We start from the raw sequence: 20,108 nt of genomic DNA on the forward strand, positions 1-20,108 counted from the left end.
TCTTGGAATCCATTGCAAAATGGCTTACCCCACTTGTACTCTCCTTGGGATTTGTGATATCTGACTATGCCACCAATATTTTTCAGCTGGGTGATTTCGAACATGTCCTGTTTTGCTCACACTATCAATTTGGTGGTACAGAATTTTTTGAAAAATGATAGTGCCATGCAGAAGATGCTGTCCTTCAAAATTTCCACAGAATTGTAAGCTCCCAAATATACTGTACTGATATGTTTTCCTGAACCAGGAAGTGGGCATCCGCCTTGCAAAATTTAACAATATATAAAATAAAAAGTTACATTTAGATTAAGGAACACAGGGACATATTTTATAATCTGTTTCATTTTATCTATCCTAAAGGTTCAGTTTGGACTTCTACCATCAAATTCAGATTGTGATACACACTATTGAAGAGATCAACAGGGATCCCAGTATTCTCCCAAATGTAACGCTAGGGTTCCAGATGTATGACACCTGTAATGTACCACATCATGACTTAAAAGGAGCTTTACAATTCCTAACTGAGTTCATCACACTTCCATCCAATAATGAGTGTAATTATAGACCAGCTTTCCCTGCCCTTATTGGACCAACAGTTTCCTCAAACTCAATTATCCTGGCACATGTTCTGGGGGCCTTCAGATACCCACAGGTAAGGAGTTATAAAGAACCCATGTTTAATAACCAAAAAATGTTCCTTACTATTTCAAATAAATCACTATATACACAACATGCTTATGAGATTGTTAGTGTGGGATAGGTTTTTAGTATATCAAATTAATGCTGTTCACACTATTAATACATAATTAATTAATTCCTGGTCATCCTGATGGATACATTTTTGAATGGTAGTCAATGACATTATAGACAGGTGGAAGGACATAGTATAGTATTCTTTTTCAGCATTGGGGTATATGAATACAAGGTTTCTCCTTGTTAATAATATTCTTAAAGACTAACTCCATCAAAAACTGCAGCCTAAGCTCCTGTATCCTCCTGCTGGCAGAGTGCAAACAGTGTGCTAGGCTTCCTTGTTAAGGGGCATGGCCATGCCTCCCGCAATTAGGTAACGCCCCCTTTTCCCACACCTGGCAAGGCTATTGGCGTTCCTGCATAAACCTATTTTGTCATTGTGCCAAATAGTCCTGTTTGGAGCAAAAAAATGTGATTAAGCAGCACCTTGACTCTTTTTTGCTCAATATTTTCTAAAAACTTGCATATTTGTTGCACTGCCAATGCAATAATAACACAAGGTAGGATAAGAGGTGCCTGCAAGAGATGATGTCTGTGGCCTATAAAATTTCTAGGCATTTTTGGCATTCATCAACTACATGTAAAAAATTGCAGCAGCTATGAGAACAGTTCAAATTGCAATTCTGGTAACTAAAGCAAGAGGTAGTAACCAGGAGGAATTCCACACTTTATATGCTTTAGCAACTGGAGGAACAGCAAAATAAAAACACACAATTTATGATTAAGTTTTGCACTAATTAAAAAATTAAAAAAATAGACTAGTACCGGGTGTGGCAGGAAAAAGATTAATATGCTAATGTATTCATATAAATGTTTTATATTAAATAAGCAATATTCAATAAAATTTAAAAAAACACATAAGCAACAATCCTTTGCAACAATGTATCATATAATAGTCAACACTGTAGTTGATAAAAAACCACACAAACCTGAACTACTAGCCATGATTTAGGGAGATGAAGAGGTATGTATGTTACTCCAGCAGAGTGGAGAATAGTCTCAATTTTGTGCAAGATACTGAAACCACTTGATTTGAAATTATAACTAATGAAGTGAGTTCAGACACTACCAGCCTAAGTCAGGTGCTTCTGTTAGTTAAACTACTGGAACAGTAGCTAGAGAAACTTTAGAAGGTTAAATTAAGTTATTTTGCTAAGTATTTTCGACTTATAGATCAAGTTCTTTATTCCCTTCACCAGGACCAAAAGGTTTTTAACAACTTGCAATTGGATCACTACATTTTGGCAACCTAGCTTGATCCTCAGTTTAAATCCTACCAAATGTCTTTCTTTCCAACTGACACAAATGCAAAGAGCTCCTTCCAAGCAAGTTGTCAGCTTAAGTGGCACATGACATGATGAGGTCTGCTGCTTCAGTTTCTCCTTACAAATTCTACTGGCAGAAAAAATTGATCATTTCAAGAGACTTAATGCTAATGAGGATGAGACAACTATAATGAAACACCATTATAACATCTGGTGTGGCTTAACAAAATTTCTCAAAATTATTGACACCTCTACTGTGACTAAATCTGATACAGTAAGCATCAATTTAAATGTGGGGGATTATTTTAATGACAATGTACAGGTTACCATGTCACACAGTCCTATGGAATACTGGGAGAAAAAAAGGCAAATTGGAACTCCTTGTTCAAACTAGCTTTGGTTTACTTAAGCTGCCCACCCTCCAGTGTGTACTGCTGGGAACCTTGTGAGCAATCAGCATAGGAGGCTACTTCCTAAAATATGGAAAAACTGAAGTTCATAAAAATTAACTACAAATTCTAGGAGAAAGTCCTTAGCCACCAATTAAAAAAAAGTACAGAGACTGTAATGGTAAATTCCAGTGGAGATGAACTAATATTTTTTGAATGATAATAATAACAACACTTATGAGGATGAGGATGATAATAACACACTGTTAGCCACATTGGCGGCTTGTTTTTATGAGGCCCAAACAATTCAAGCACTTTAGCCACAAAAGTGGCAGTCCCTGACATTGAAGTGCTTGGTTTATTAAACTCTGCATGTTCTTTTTAATATACATCTTAAGGGTGTGTCTGAGGGCCCAAGGACAATTTCATAGTGCAACACCTACCATTTTGGGCTTTGCCAAGATTGTATGTTTGACAGGCAGTGTACTTTTAGTGTAGTTTACTGGTGCATTCATGTTATTTTGTATGCCAAACTATCACCAGCTACTCATCCAGGCATATAGGCCATGTTTCCTTTAGCTTCTCCGCATATACAGATTAGTATCATCACATCATAAAATCACAATTAAAAAATAATTATATAATTCGACTAGGCTTTTACTCTGCATTAAATCCTGAGGAATGAATCTCATTGGGATTTTGGATGCTTGTTTTTTTGGTTTGTTTTCCATTTCTCCAATTTAATTTTATATTTTTAAATTACTAACACTAATCAATCAGTTAATCAATCAATTAATCTCACTTAGTTTTTTATTTTATATTAGTTTGTTTCATTTATCAATATTTTTTATTTAGAGTTTTAATCTTTAATAAATCAATCAATCTCATTTGGATTATTGTTTTTTTAAAGCTATTTTCAATTTGTTATTTTTATTTTATTTATAGTTATATTCTGTAATCAATAAATGAACCAATCAATTCATCAGTCAATAAATTAATTAATCAATAAATTGATTAATGAATAATTCTATAGCATAATTTAGTTTATATTAAACTGCCATCCTGTCTGCCACTGCAGTGCCACTATGTTTCATAGACGGGCTATATTCTATTTTAATCTGCTAAGTGTTTAGCGTTCCCGCTAGGCTGTTTTAGCAGGGTGCTGCGCTCTGCCCTCCTTTTTGAGGGCAAAAAGCACCCTGCCCTCCTTCTGGGGGGCAAAAAGTGCCCTGCCCTCACCGTGCAGTGCATTGCTAAAACAGCCTGTGGGTGCCGTCTTCACCCTCGGGTCGCAGTGTCCCATGGGTGGGGAAATGTGCGCATGCGTCCAGCATCTCTTCTATCTGTCAGCAGCACTTGGGGGCTGCCCAGCGTATCCATAAGTGCAGGGAACACCCCCAAGAGTGATGAAAAGGTGATGGATCATATAGACACGCCCCATTTTCAATGACCACGCCCCCTTTTTGGGTGCGCATGCTCTCGGCGCGCCAAAGTGCCCTCTCTAGCTCTGGCACCCTGCCTGCTGTCGGAGCTAGAGTAAACACTATGGGTCAAATATCATAGGTAGTCAGTTTTAGTAACAGTACAAACTCGCACTTTCTCGCACTTTTAAAAAGTGCGAGTTTGTACTGAAACTCGCAAATTCAATAGCCTGCGAACTTTTCAGCTCGAAGCTACTGCATTTGAGTTTAGGACTATGTAAACTGACACCTTTTAATGCGAGTAGCATTAAAAGGTGCGAGTTTTAGAGAAGCCATCACAGATCAGTGTGATCCGTGAGGCTTCTGTGTGTGTTAAAAAAAAAAAAACGTGCACCCCCTCCCCAAAAGCATAACCAGCCCCAGGCTTTATAAAGCCTGTTCTGGTTCTAAAAATACAGGGGCCAAAATGCATAGGGGGCCCCTGTATATTAAGAACCAGCACAGGGCTGTGTTGAGCTGGTCCTGGTTCAACATGATTATAACTTTTTATTGAAGGTAAAAAAGGATTCTCCAAATGCAAGCATGAGCTCCATAAATATAAAAACCTCGGAAAACTACTGTACTTGTAAATTCACTGTAGAAATGCAGTTAAAGTGTGAGAAGCTGTGGAAGGTGACAATTGATCCAGGAAACAACCCATATATGGTAGAGGTGGATAGAGCCATGAAACCACTGGCTTAGCTGTAGAACATATTCATTCACAGAAGAAAAGAAAAGAAAAGAAAAAAGCGATTACTGCACCAGTCACAATTACTATATATATGCAAAGAATGACCCCAAATATTACCATGCTAGTGTATTAGTATTAAGTATAGGGGGTTCTGCCTTACGACAACCAAACAATTGCTATAATACAAGAAGAGAGACTAGGGGTTGTCTTATATGGCGCACAACCTAAAAATAAAAATTAACTTGCATTAATTTGTATTAAAAGTACCGTAGTTGTAGAGCGAAATATAAAAACCAATCACGAAAACACATACATACAAAAGTGATGACACATAAAAAATATAAAAATAAAAAAAGTGTGACAAAAAATAAAATGGAAGTCCCACTGTATACTTCTTATGTTAGGATAAATGTATTCAATATATTCCAATGTCAATATTGTTGCGGCAGTGTTATGTACAGAATGATAAATGCACTACAAGTAGGGAATATCTAATGATAGTATGTAACACCCTCAAATATTGGTTCTCTCTCTAATCATATGGGAACAAATGTCATTAGTAGTAAGCCTATAAGGAGTGCATAATCACCGTTGTCTTAATGTAATTATAAGTGCAACTACAATGTATTAATCAGTATCGGTCCTATCACTGGCGTGTCGAGCGCCTAGAATACCTATTGTTTAACTCTTTACTAGTGATGAAAGATGTGAATACAGATTCCTCATATATTTGGAATTCTCTATTGAACAGTATGTAAAGGGTACGTGGATACACAATTTGCAACTTGTAAATGACGCTGTTACAGGATCCTTAAAGCTCATTATTAGCGGCCGCTAGATTATCTGCGGTTATATCCTATATCAGTGTGCATTGACACCAATTCCTTTATCAAAAAAAGCCCAAGTAACTTATGTCCAGGTATAATGAGCATAAACATAATATGTCCGTGCAATCAGACAAAACAATTCACACTTGGTCTTATTTCATTATACTGCTAATTCACAGGCTGTCACCAAAAATTACAGTGTAACAGATCGTGTAATGATGTTAGATTGCCATTACTAAATTGTGTCAGCAGCAGCTTTATAATGTATCAATCTCTGCATTCACCCCCTTATTTTGCTGAGTGATTTAATTCTTAATATGTTACTACAGTGAACAGTCTCTGCCTATTAGGGGGGTTCACATAATACAACGGAGCTCCTCACACACTTGGTATATCATTTGTATTGTTTCACAGTCTGCCTAGTAAAACTGACAGTGTAGCAGATTTGATACAAATTAAAGTTTGCCGCTGCTAACTAACATTAGCTGCAGTTTGTCCGTATAACTGTAACTGCCGTCAACTACTCCCCAATTGTGCTGTCTTTACTATTAGTATATTACTACAATGAGTCATCACTTTTATCAGCATGTTCTAGACAAACAATTCATATTAACACTGGATTTAATCACATTGCATTATTTGTATATTTGGTATCCACAGTGGGACAGCTGCCAACGCGCATTTCGCTATAGATTTGCTTTCTCAAGGCTGACCAGAATGTCCCCTTCCACAGCCTTATATTCTACAAAAAGACCAATCAATCTTCGTTCCCGGGTCACATGCTGCAACTGACCAATTCTATCACAGTTCCTAGTTGCCAGCCGTTCCAACTGTTCCCGGTTATTCTCTGACATAGGTGATCCCTTCAAAATTAGCCAATCAGAGATCCTTACTCAGATTCATGTATCTTAAATATTACTGTGAACAAAGCAATATCCTAATAATAGGATTATAATATCCATTATTCGTTTCACACATGCAAAGTACCCGATATTCACCAAAGCATTATTTTGACATATTTATTCGAATCGTAATACCTATATTATGACAGACACAGAATGTTGATTATTAAATTCATGTCATCTAATTCAATAAATCATATCTACTCCTTATTATAGAAACTCAATATTATCCCTGATTATGTTATTAAATAAACAAATTCATTATACAAAAATCACAAAGTAAAACATCAAAACATAAATGACTTTTAATAAAATATAAAGAAAATTTATTAATATGACATTAACTAATATATTGATCTACTGTAATATTCCTACATATTAATTCCTAAAATTGTGTACAATCATGTGTTCAGTGTGAATATGTAAATAAAATGAAGAAATAATGAATGATAAACACAATAGCAAATATAATCACTTAAGGTTATTTATAAAATTTAATATATACAATTATTGCTTCCCATTATAAAAAAGAGAACCCAATAAATAATATTAATATTACTTCAATTAATTACAAAGAAATATGTGCCAACAAAAACCCAAAAATGTTTTTTGCCATATACTTCATAATAAGTGAAAAAAACAAACTGATAAATGTGAGTCGTGAACTCCTGTGTTAATATATGCGTGATTGACCTTTACTAGTGAATACAATTACATTAGCTATAATAAAGAAAACATAATAAAAATTAAGATAAAATAGATGTATAGAAGAAATGTGTATACTAAATATGTTATAATACCATATAAAAACATAATACAATCAAAAAAACCTAAAAAAAACACCCACTGAAAAGCCACAAGAAAAACCCCAAAATCGTGAAACTTAAATATATCTATATAATAATGTTGAAAACATTAGCATAAAATTATAATATCATTATATTAGTGTTTACATCTAATAATGTGAACTCCAATTTTGGTCAATAAAATATTATAACTATTTATTAACATAATAAAAAAAAAACTTACATTTTTTTTTGCCATTACATTATTAAATAAAAATCCATATTCACCAAACGAGTTGGAGGAGGTAACGTAATTTAAAAGATCAGCTGGTACATAGCCATTTAACATCTGCCAAAACTCTGAAGTATAACAAAAAGGGATCCTATAAATGTGGCCATTGCAAGTCTTGCCAATATATGATACGGAAAGAACAATTTTCTGATAAGTATGGCAAGAACTGGTTTATAACAGATTATATAGATTGCAATACCATTGGAGTGGTGTATCATCTGGAATGCCCATGTGGCAAGAGTTATGTAGGTAAAACCAGCAGACCCCATAAAACTAGAATTAGAGCATGCAGGTACCATCAGAAATTCGAGACTAGATCAAATGAAATTCAAACCCTTAACCTCTGTGGCCAGGCATTTCCTGAAGTGCCATGAGGGAAATCCACATGGACTGAAGGCCTATGGTATGAGGAAGATCAATTTAGGAATCAGAGGTGGTGATCTTGATCAGGAACTCCTTAAGTGGGAGACAAAAATTATTATTTTTTTGTATTGTATCTTCCCTAAAGGGTTGAATGAAGGGAATAGCTATGCTGCATTTCTGTAAGATCAGATGTTCACTCCTTTGGAGAGAACATTTATGGACCTTCTTATAAGAGTTAATTTGACAAAAAAGATAAAAACATTTTGACAGTAACAATGTATTTGGATTAATATAGTAACTATATACAATAATCATATTTTAGCATATGAATTGGATCTATGTGGTTTTAATTTTGGTGGTTTCAATTATGTAGCTATACATATCTTCCCAATTCAGTGTGATATAAGGACACATATGGTGAATATGGATTTTTATTTAATAATGTAATGGCAAAATTTATTTTTAATTTTTTAATTTTTATTATGTTAATACAAAAGTTATAATATTTTATTGACTGAAATTGGAGTTCACATTATTAGATGTAATCACTAATATAACGATATTATAATTTTATGCTAATGTTTTCAACATTATTATATAGATATATTTAAGTTTCACGATTTTGGGGTTTTTCTTGCAAGCAGCTTTGCAATTCCATCTGTGCAGATGTGGTAATGCACAGGAGGCATCACACCTGCTGCATAACTTATCTGAGCTGCATTGTCCAATGAGCAGCATCAGATAATCTGCAGAACATTGGCTGCTGAGTGAGGGCCAAAGTCATCATCTAAAGTCAGGACAATTACAGTAAATCTAAAAATTGAAGGCAAATCTGTAGTCACATACTGTATATTGAATAAGTTTTAATTGTATCAGACCTTGGAACTTACTTAACCACTATCAGTATCCTTGAGAAGATAAACTACAATATTAACTTTGCAGAAGGCAAGTGTACCTTGCACAATAAGAAAGGGACAATAATAATAACAAAATGTGCTGCTTGTTTTGATTATTGCTTGATGCTTTTATTAAGATTTAGGTATTTAGAACTCATAACAAGATATATATATATATATATATATATATATATAAATGAGAGGGGGTGTTGACAGGTAGTTAAATGTCTCTTAACTGGGTTTGCATGACTCATCAATCTCAATAACATCACATGTCTGATTGGATGCAATTTACCAAACTTAAAGGTCAGGCTGTCTAGAGACCATGTATAAGACTTGATTACTTAGTACGTTAAAAGGGGTCTGCATGTGCCCATGCCTACCATTGTGTTATTGGAGCGTCAAGCTGGGTACACGCTGACAGATATATTGGTCTATCAATTGATCGGCCAATATATCTGGTGCCCATCGGCCAGTGTGTACCAGCAATATGTCTGTGGATGATGTAGTTCATGGACATATCGCATCGGCTCTGCTGCGCAGTCGATGGACAGATTTATCTGCAGACATATCCATCCTTTGGCAAGTGCATACGGGTAATCAGCTGATTGTACGTACACATGCATTCATTGGGGAGAGATGGACTTGAAGATGATGGTCGTTCAGTGTATATGAATGACCATCATCCACTGATTTATCTGCAGATTACTCGATCTGCAGATATATCTGCTAGGTGTGTACCCACCTTTACAGTGCTATTTGGCTGTACAGTACTTAGCCCAAGAGATTGATATCTTATCATATTCACTGCTGTTTATCTTCTATCATCTGTATCCTGTTATCTTCAATAAAACCTTCTCTGGTTTGGAGTCAATGTGTGAGCTAACCTCCTTCCTCAAATCTACTAAGTAACTACCAACCTGTAAGCATATGCCAATAACTTGAAATGTTCTCCTTCACTGTCACTTAGATGATGGGCTAGATGATAAATAAACATATTAATTTTGTATATTTGAAATTAGATCTCATCACCAAAAACACCAGAAAATACCATAGTATAGTATTTCATGATTAATATAAGAATAATGTTATTAAAATCTAATACACAAATAAAATATAAATGCGCATATCACATAAAATCACCCAAATCATGAGGGTTGGAACTATGCACAACCAGCAAAAATGAGCTACCGACCAGTTTGGGATTTCTGGTAACATCTCAGTGATAGCAGCCAGGAACCAGCCAATGCATTTCATTGTTACCAACTTCCTTAGAAATATATATACTGACCAGGTTACAATCCCAATGCCTCTAGGTAATCAACCCTAATCTAACTCCTAACCCTACCCTTAAACCTAACCCTCCCTCCCCGATGCCTAAACCTAACCTCCCCCCTAATGCCTAAATCTAACCTTCCTCTCCCCACACACCAAACCTAACTCTCCCCCCTTAGAGCCTAACCCTAACCACTCACCATAGTGCCTATCACTAACCACTCAGCCTAACCCACCCCATAACCCCAGAATTTACCTTCAGGATCCTGGTGGTTGGGATGAGGCTGTCAGGATTCTGATGCGTGTCAGGATTCCAGCGTTAGCATTCTGACTTCCGGAAACCCCACTGTCGGGATTCAGAACATATCCCATATAAATATATATATATATATATATATATATATATATATGCAGTATATGCAACTTTAAATGCTGCTGTCATATTGTCATAGGATTAATTTCATATTATGAATTTCTTTACTTTCAGATCAGTCCATATTCAAGTGCTTCTCTATTGAGTAACCAGGAAATGTTTCCATCTTTCTTCAGGACTATTTCAAGTGATAAATTCCAGGCTATAGGACTGGCTCAGCTTGTTTTGAGTTTTGGTTGGACCTGGATTGGTCTTGTGGCTACAGACAATGATTATGGTCTTCAGGGAATTCAGCCAATTAAGCAAGAGATAATCAGGGCTGGAGCATGCGTAGCTTTTACCGAATACATTCGTCTGGGACAACCAGATCGCAACGCTCCACATATAGTGAAGGTTATTAAGGAGTCAACAGCTAAGGTGGTCGTTGTATTCTCTGCTGATTTTTATTTACTGCCTGTTGCAAATGAAATGCTGAAACAGAACATCACAGGGAGGATGTTTATTGGAAATGCCGGTTGGATCAAGTCCACGTTATTATCAATTAGAAATTATTTTCAAATTTTTTCTGGCACTCTTGGTTTAGTTTTTGATAATTATGTGGTCCCAGGACTAAGTCAGTTCCTCAGTAAGATACGTCCTTCTCAGTCTATGGAGGAGACCTGGGAGAACTTATATTGGGAGAAAGTTTTTAGCTGCAAATTTATTTATGGGACAAACCTTACTGGTTCCTTAACCCATAACCCAGTAAAAGAATGCACAGGGGAAGAGAGGTTAGATGATGTCAGGAATAGCTCCAACTACATCACCAGCTTAAAATTGTCCTATTTTACTTATTCATCTGTGATGGTTTTGGCTAAAGCTTTGGATGATCTGAAAAGCTGCAAGGCGGGTGAAGGGCCATTTTCTAATGGGACCTGCGCAGACAGTTGGAATTTCAAACCATGGCAGGTAATATACTGTTTATGATTTTGAAGTAAACTATAATTCTATTTTATATAAATACCATATGTCCATATGTATTATTTATGTTAGTCTGCTGATTTTGTTTTGTATAAAATGTAGCATCTTCACATGAGTAACAACTGAATTCATTTCACTGTACTCTACACACAGTAATGTTCATACAGATATTTTTCTGGTGTTTAAATTTATTTTAATAAAGAAATCAGGAAACAACTTTTGGCTTTGTTATTACATATTGAGATGGGGCAATTGTGCTGGGGTGGATGTTTAGCCCTGCTAGGTATATAATAATAATAATAATAATAATAATAATAATAATAATAATAATAATAGTAATATCACAAATACAATGAGATCAGTGAATAAGTGTTACTTGAAACAAAAACATGGATTCTAACTGTTTGGGGTCCTTAGCTGTTGTTGTCCTGTCCATAGGGCCTGGATGTTGTACTTGTCCTGTCCATAGGGGCTGGCCGGCTGTAGTGCTGTGTTGTCCAGGGGGTGCTCTGTCCTTCAGGGGTGCTCTTCACCCACCCCCAGTGTGAAAAAAATAAAAAAAATTAGTGTTAGCTTAGCCACACTTGTCATCAGTGCAGGGGTGCTGTGCTGCTGTCTGTCAAGGGGCTGCTGGCCAAAAATAAAAAAAAATATTTTTTTGTGTGTGTGTCAGCCACACCTGGCTGTCACTGTCATCGGTGTAGCTGCACAGGGGTGCTGTGCTCCTGTCTGTTGAGGGGCTGCTGCCCAGAAAATAAATAAACAATTTTTTGTGTGCGTGTCAGCCACACCTGGCTATATAGCAATGAACAATAATAATGACAGCACAAAAAATGTATAATGCAGCCCCTGAAGGGAATAGAGAACTCTTCACAGATCCTCAAAATAATCACATGACCATATAACAACTTCTACTCAGATGGTGCAAATAATGTACATCAAAGAAAAAAGTTCCTTAATCACTGAATATGGTTCTCAATCTCTTTTAAGGACATAGATCTTTCTCCAAATACACTCCTTCTTCAATAAAATCCTCAATGGTTGGTATAAAAAAGAACCAGACAGAACATGGTGCAATATAGCTACACAGCCCATAGGCCGCATCCTGCTTCATGGCCCAAAGGCCACCTGTCATCACTCATCACCAGCCCTCAAGGCTGTAATGGCCGCAACTTGCCAAGAGTTCCAGTCCTCAAGGCTGTTGCAGGACTGGTTCCTTCCTTTTCACAGCTCTGTATTCCACTATTACTCAGCCCGGAGGCTGCATCAATAAATAACTATCAACTATCAATTCTTCAGCCAGTGGCTACACCACCAATTATCAATTCTTCACCCAGAGGCTGCACCAATTATCAATTCTTCAGCCAGGGGTTGCACCAATTATCAATTCTTCAGCCAGGGGCTGCACCAATTATTAATTAATTTTTTCAGCCAGTGGCTGCACCAATTATTAATTATTCAGGCAGGGGCTGCACCAATTATCAATTCTTCAATCCTCATCTTTCCACAGTCCTCAACTATATTTATTACTCAGTTTTGAGCCAGCTAGCTGGATGCAACCGTTTGGCCCTAAGCTAGATGAAAAAAATCATTATTGTGAGCTGTGAGGTTGTCAAAATTGACTGGAAACAAGTGGAAATAAATGTTATTGAGGTTAATAATACTGTAGGAACAAAAAAAAGGCCCATTTTATGTGATTTTAGCTGTTTTTATGATTTTTTAAGAAAAAAATCCAGATCCAAAACCAAAACCGAAAAACAAAACACGTAGGTGAGGTTTTGGCAAAACCCATCCAGATCAAAAACCAGGGGAGATCCAGATTCAAAACCAAAACCAAAACACAAGGATCAGTGCACATCTCTAATACATTACTAATGGTAATTATTTTATTTGTTATAACTTGCCTTCTTTTTATTAACATTAAATCAATATAATTTATTATCTTGCTTGTGTCAACAAATGATACCCTTCTTCTGCCTCTCCTCACAGCTCATACACTACATCAGGAAAGTCAGGCTCACACTAAGTGGTGGCAAAGACATTTACTTTGATAAGAATGGAGACCCACCTGCAGTCTATAGTGTTGTGAACTGGCAGCTTAGTCCAGAGGGGACTGTAATGCACATTAAGATTGGCAGTTATAATTCTACAGCACTTCCTGATGAAGCTCTGACCATCAACTCAAGTCTGTTGCTGTGGCCTATGGGGGATCAGCAGGTGAGACTACAGATGTAACTCCGGTTCCTGTACAGCTGTATACTTCTTCATATGTTTATCTTCTATGTCAACGGTAATGAAAGCACCTAAATAAAACAGCTAATCAGTACATTAATGCATCTGTCTTCCTTGATAGTCAACAACAAAAATTCAAATAGGTTCCAGTCCTTAAGGTCAACATTTTGTTAAACAGTAACACTGACTAAATCATTTTTTACCCTGCATTTAAAGTAAACACAAATTAGAATGATGCTGAGGTCTCCTCCTTAGCTATGAGCACTCAGTACTTTGTGAAGTGAAGATAAAGTACTCCCCAATATGGCAACAATTGGGGTTTATACATGTTAGGACACCAGAGAAGCACATCAGTGATTAATCAGTATTAATGGAATTAAATGCTCCTAATTAAGGAAGTAAGGTGGCCACCCCCTTTTTGAATGTTATTATAACATATCTGTGCATTCATTTAATACAGACCAGAGCACAGAAGTCAATCAACAAATAATCACAGCCAGTTTTGTGGATTATTGTATTCCTAACTCTAAATCCTCATGAGAGAGTGCACTAAAATAATGTGTAGCACTTTTACCCAACAGTAGATATCGTATTGTTCCAAAAATGAACACACTTAAACTTTGGGGTTCCGAATAGAACTTAGATCATGTTTTGGGTTTACGAGTAGAACTGGCTCGGGTCTTCCTGCAAGTTGGATCTCGGATCTGAAAACTGATCTTGCGTGTTTTTGATTGCATGTAATTCCCTCCCTCCTGATTTCAGGTGCCGAATTTGGTCATCATTGACTGGAAATGAATGTTATTAATTTTAATATAATATAGATACAATATAACATCCACATTACATGATTTTAGCTGTTTTATAAATTTTTTAAAGAATTCCAAAACTGAAACTCTTCGGTCCAGAATATATGACCACCTCTCTCTTATATGTTATTGCCCTGTCCTTAGGTTGCGAATAGTGTGATAGATGCTCCTAAACTACACAACAATTTAATTAAATTCATACAGCTATGAAAAGTTATTAAACATTTCAAGCTTAAGATAGCACATAATTGTAACTAGTATGGTTAGAGTATTACTGTTATTTATTATTAAGTAACCAATGTTCATCATACCCAACAAGCTTACCCTATAAAACAATTTCATATGTTTAAAAGGTCATTCACAAAATATACATTTAAATACTGTACAATATCACTGTATGCCCAGGTCCCACAATCAGTCTGCAGTGAGAGTTGTCCTCCAGGTTCCAGGAAGGCAGCTCGTACAGGACATCCGGTCTGCTGCTATGATTGTGTCCTGTGTCTACCAGGAGAAATATCCAACCAGACAGGTGAGTCCATCGCTTTCTGATCACAGCAGTTAAAGGGACTGAAACTCTCTAATCTATGTAATAAAATATTTAAGTATATTTAAGTACATTTAAATGCCCGCCCAGTTCTGACACCAGGCCCGACACATTGGGCGGATGATTGATAAGTTTATATGCACTTACCAATTGGCACCTTTCCTTTTTTGTGTGATATGCCATGAGATGTTTAGCACGTCTAAGATGCTCCACCATGAGTAGCGATTGGATGGATGCCAACATTTTTTTTTCCTGCAAAATAATTCATATCAATTCCTTTGCATGCCAATTTGGGCTATATGGCTAGATTTTAGGAAACGTGTATGTGGACACATCTGTAGGTCGGTGGGTCAGCCAAATAGCCGACCTGTCAACCTAGTATGTGCCCAACATAAGAATTTGTCTTGCAAGATATACTAGTAAATCATAGTTTTTTTTATTTTATTGTTATTTTTTTTTATTGACTTTGCTTCAGTGATTGTTTTGCAACCAGATCTCACCTGAGACTTCTCACAAAACGTCCCAGTTTCTGCTGCCACTAGGTTACTCACCTGTCACCTCACTCCATGATCTAGTTCTGTGTCAGACTTCCCCAGCTGTGGCTTCTTCTCATCTTTTGCAGTCTCCCTGGCTTCCACATGCAGCATTTCCTCCAGTACTGGTTGGTGGGTGTGGCCATGACAGTCTGAATCAGGTGACTGTCCATCCTCCAACAGGAGATCAGTATGCAGTCACATGATGCCTGCAGCCAATCCCTGACAAGCCAAAGGTATATAAGGACTCTCCCTGCACACAGCACACACCAGTGCAATGTTTTCCACAGCCTAGCTGTGTGTTTCGCAGTGAGCTCCTGAAGATTATTTTTATTCTCCAGAGACTTTAAGTGCAGTTTACCATCTAGCTGCACTGCTGGCTCCTGCACTCTGGATATATTATACACCGGTGATTCTGCAATCCAGTTCCATCCTGGTGATCTTGCAGTCCATTATCTTTTACCATCAGTTCCAGTCCAATACTTGTTACCATCGATTGCAGTCTGATACATTTTACCATATGTTCCAGTCCGATACCTCTTACCATTGGTTCCAGTCTGATACCTGTTACCATTATTTTCAGTCCAATACCTCTTACCTTTGGTTCCAGTCTGATAACTAGCACCATTGGTTCCAGTCCGATAACCATTTCCATTGGTTCCAGTATGATAACTAGCACACAGCACTTGCCAGTGCAATGTTGTCCACAGTCTAGCTGTGTGCTTCCCAGTGAGCTCCTGCAGATTATTATTATTCTCCAGAGACTCTAAGCGCAGTTTACCATCTTGTTGCTGCACTGCTGACTCCTGCACTCTGGTTATATCCCAGTGTTCCTGTTGTACAATACCTGTTACCATCGGTTCCAGACAGATACCTAGCATCATTCGTTCCAGTCCAATAACTAGCACCATCCTTTCCAGTTCAATAACTAGCACCATCCGTTCCAGTCTGATAACTAGCACCATCCGTGCCAGTCCAATAACTGACACCATCCGTTCCTGTCTGATAACTAGCACCATCCATGCCAGTCCAATAACTGACACCATCCGTTCCTGTCCGATAACTGACACCATCCGTTCCAGTCTGATAACTAGCACCATCACTTCTAGGGGCCTATTTATCAAATGATAAATTGCCCGGTAACCATGTGGAAACACTAGTTTCCACATATTTAAGTTACCCGGCTATTCTTCATGAGAGGTCCGATAGGACTCCCTTGGTATTCAGCAAACTCTGAAAACTGAAAGTTTTCGGAGTTTGCTGTAGAGAACAAGCGCTAGTGCTTGTTCTCGGAACCCCGCTCCTTCCTATGGTAAGGATTTCCGGGGATGCGAAGAGGGATCCAAGCTGATCCTTCTGCCACCGAGGTCATGCATGCATAGCCAGGACAACGGGGAGCAGGTTAGTAATGCAGCTACTTCTGTAGCTGTGATACTAACTGCAAAAACAACTCCTTTTCGGAACAGTTGTCTACTCACCGGAGCAATGATGAATTGATCCGGTGTCACTTTTCACCCACTGCTAGTTGAATACTTAAGTATCCCTCACAGCGAGTCCAATACTTCATCATCGGAGGCCATAAGGCCTTCGATGATGAATAGGCCCCCTAGTCTGATAATTAGTAACAGCATTTCCATCTATAATGTTGTGCACACCAGTTGAAATAGCCTTTTAGTGCCATTAATATATATATAGAACATAACTTATTAGGTAATAGAAAAATAGGTATAGTAAGAGTCTTTCTGGATATAAATAATTCAGTACTGAAATAATTGCATTTTCATTTATTGCTCGGATATTGGAGCAGACCATTTTTCATAATAGTGTTAAGAGTTACAAACGATATAAATAAATGGCGCGTTTTGTGGTCCACAGCCCACTTCATCAGGACGTTTTAGGAGACTTCTTAATCTTGTTTCAGGAGTACAAATAGATGACTTTGGGGTCTATTTACTAAGCAGTGTTAGTAGACAAAGTGAAAAGTGATAAGAAAGTGATAAGTTCACAAACAATCTGCTTTGTAGTGCTGTAGTATGTCTTGTAGTATGACTCAATATTGACCTAAATTTTCCATTTCAGGAAATGTTTAACAAACTATAATTTTGATGACACATATCAGTGATTGTTCCTTGATCATTATCAGTATTTAGTCCTTGAGCCTTCTTTGAAATCTGTGTCTTGGAAATTTCTCAGACAGTTGGCAACTCCATCCAAAAAGGGTCCATCAGTATCGATCACCCACTAAAAAGAGCTCTGCTGAAAATAAATACTGACCCAATACCAAACAACAATGCCATAGGTAAAACCACTCTCCGATATACATCCATAAACATTTGCAAGTCTCCCTACTCATTCCTGCTGCCCCCATCCTTCACAAACATGGGGTTGCTACTGTAGGGTTTTTTCACCAAAGTCCAAGTGTGGAGATACCCAGATAAGTAATTTGAAATAATTATGCATAACATTTTTAACACATTCTCTAGCTCCACTTACAAATTATCTAAAACAACTGGTTGGATATGCTGCTTCCTAATACTCCTGAACGCAACTGTGAGCTCTACTGTTTTATTCATTTAGAATCAGTTGATTTTAATTTATTGATTCAAAGCTTACTTTCACCACTGTTTTTAGAAGATTATTAAGGCGAGAACATCTCAAAATACAATAGTTTGAATGTGTCTTGATAACTAGATATATGTATGACATAACATTGTGTGAAAGGAGTGAAAATGTGATAGAGAGGATAAAAATTTTGCAACACCCCTAAGAGAGATGTCTAGCCTCCATGGGTTTATTAATTCAATTAAACAAACTCTAGGTCAACTTGCTTGATGAAAATCATCTACAGTATGTACATTTGTGTTTTGAAACAGTATAAAATAATAAGACTTTCAGTATGTGTAAAACATTAATTGTATAAACATTTAGTCTCACTATTTCTTTTCAACATCACGCAACACATTGATGACCTGAACCACAGGTTTGTTTTCTATATTGCAGATTCAATTAACTGCTTACGGTGTCCTTGGGATCAATGGCCAAATCCTGAGAAATCCAGATGTCTCCCAAAATCAATGGAGTTTCTTTCTTATGAAGATGCACTGGGAGGAACTTTAGCTGCAGTCAGTGTAATATCCTCAATTATTCCTGCTCTGATATTGAGCCTTTTCATCCTGCACAAAGAAACTCCTATAGTGAGAGCCAGTAATTACTCTCTAAGCTGTCTTCTACTGATGTCCCTGTGTCTCTGCTTCTTGTGCTCTTTAGTATTTATAGGTTACCCCGACCACCAGAAATGTCTCCTGCGTCAGGTACTATTTGGCCTGGCCTTCACTTTGTGTGTATCGAGCATATTGGCTAAGACTATCATGGTGGTGTTTGCTTTTATGGCCACTAGACCAGGCAGCAATCTGAGGAAATGGATGCGCCCCCAAGTGTCCTACATGATTATTATTAACTGCTTCCTGTTACAATTCATCTTGTGCATCACTTGGTTGTCTTTATCTTCTCCTTTCTCACAATATAACACTATAACTAACCCTGAGCTCATCATTGTGGAGTGTAATGAGGGATCACCCATTGCATTCTGGACCATGCTTGGTTATCTGTTTCTTCTGGCCACTATTAGTTTCATTGTAGCTTTCCTGGCTCGAAATCTTCCAGATAGGTTTAATGAGGCCCAGTTTATCACTTTCAGCATGTTGGCCTTCCTCAGTGTCTGGGTCTCCTTTATCCCAGCCTCCCTCAGTGCTCAGGGAAAATACACTGTGGCCATGGAGATATTTGCCATCCTGGCATCCAGTTGGGCTCTGGTGATCTGTATGTTTCTTCCTAAATGCTTTATTTTAGTGTTCAGACCAGACCAAAACTGTCAACTTCTCATAATGAAAGTAAAAGATTAAGATCAACAACTGTAAACAGACTAAAGCTTAATAAATATGTAACCCTGTACAGAGCAACATGCATCGTGTAAAATTATCATAGTTTATTTACTATTACAATATAATGTTAGAACAGTACATGTTGGGACCACTAGAACCAGACATGAAGAGTCCCTCTCCAACAGCAAATCATCTTTTTTCCAGAGGACTTTATGCTCACAGACACTTGGATGTCCTCAGAAATTCAAGCACAGAGTAGTAGGAGCTTATTATCCTAGATATTTTGTAGTAGTCATATAAACTGTTTATTATAGGAGATGAAAGATAGTGAGGCAGCTCCGGAAGTTTGTTGGATAAAGTCTAAGTACAGATATAGTACAAACATAATGAAAAATCTACTAATACATGGAAGTCAACATAAGCAGTGGTCAGAAACAGAGTTCATTAAACTGATTGAGGTGAAAAATAGGCAGTGGTCCTGACAATGACCAGTTAACTAGCTGAGATCAAAAGTAGGCAGTGGTCAAAAGATTATTACAGTAAAGAGACCGAGGTCAAAGGCAGTTAGCGGCCTGAAGTAGATAATAATGGTCCAATACATGGTTTGGGTTACAGCAGGGTGATACATTCTAACAAGCAGGTTTAGCACTCCGGTTTACACAAATATATCAACAGCTCATGTATGCAAGAGAGGAAGCCTAATGGAGCCCAGAGAATCCCTAGGATTAGGTATGGAAATGCAGCCATAACTTGGTTCCTAACTATCGAGCAGCACCACCTTGAGCAATTCCTACTGTGCATGAAACAGAACAAAGATGTGATGCTCCCTGTAGTCGCTTAGCAACCGACACTGTGAGCTATAAGAGCACGATACAATGATG

The 20,108-nt window shown here is 37.3% G+C and overlaps 1 protein-coding gene across 1 annotated transcript; it reads left to right on the forward strand.

Annotated features, from left to right (window-relative positions):
• Positions 1–165: 165 nt before the first annotated feature.
• Positions 166–19,248, forward strand: LOC148505869 (extracellular calcium-sensing receptor-like). The gene is made up of 6 exons (XM_088447594.1): positions 166–203; positions 361–652; positions 10,386–11,219; positions 13,221–13,448; positions 14,675–14,798; positions 18,347–19,248. The coding sequence occupies exons 1-6, from the start codon at positions 166–168 to the stop codon at positions 19,246–19,248; spliced, it is 2,418 nt and encodes an 805-aa protein (XP_088303720.1).
• The last annotated feature ends 860 nt before the right edge of the window (positions 19,249–20,108 follow it).

The sequence above is a fragment of the Taudactylus pleione genome, unplaced genomic scaffold (genome assembly GCF_031769625.1).
Source record: "Taudactylus pleione unplaced genomic scaffold, aTauple2 ptg000435l, whole genome shotgun sequence".
NCBI classification, from domain to species: Eukaryota; Metazoa; Chordata; class Amphibia; order Anura; family Myobatrachidae; genus Taudactylus; species Taudactylus pleione.

What these genes read in the sequence shown, in the direction of transcription:
- LOC148505869 (XM_088447594.1), top strand. Translation starts at nt 166, where the DNA reads ATGCAGAAGATGCTGTCCTTCAAAATTTCCACAGAATT. An exon ending in TTCAAAATTTCCACAGAATT is followed by an intron (nt 204 to 360) that starts GTAAGCTCCCAA and finishes TCTATCCTAAAG; the next exon opens with GTTCAGTTTGGACTTCTACC. An exon ending in GGAATTTCAAACCATGGCAG is followed by an intron (nt 11,220 to 13,220) that starts GTAATATACTGT and finishes CTCTCCTCACAG; the next exon opens with CTCATACACTACATCAGGAA.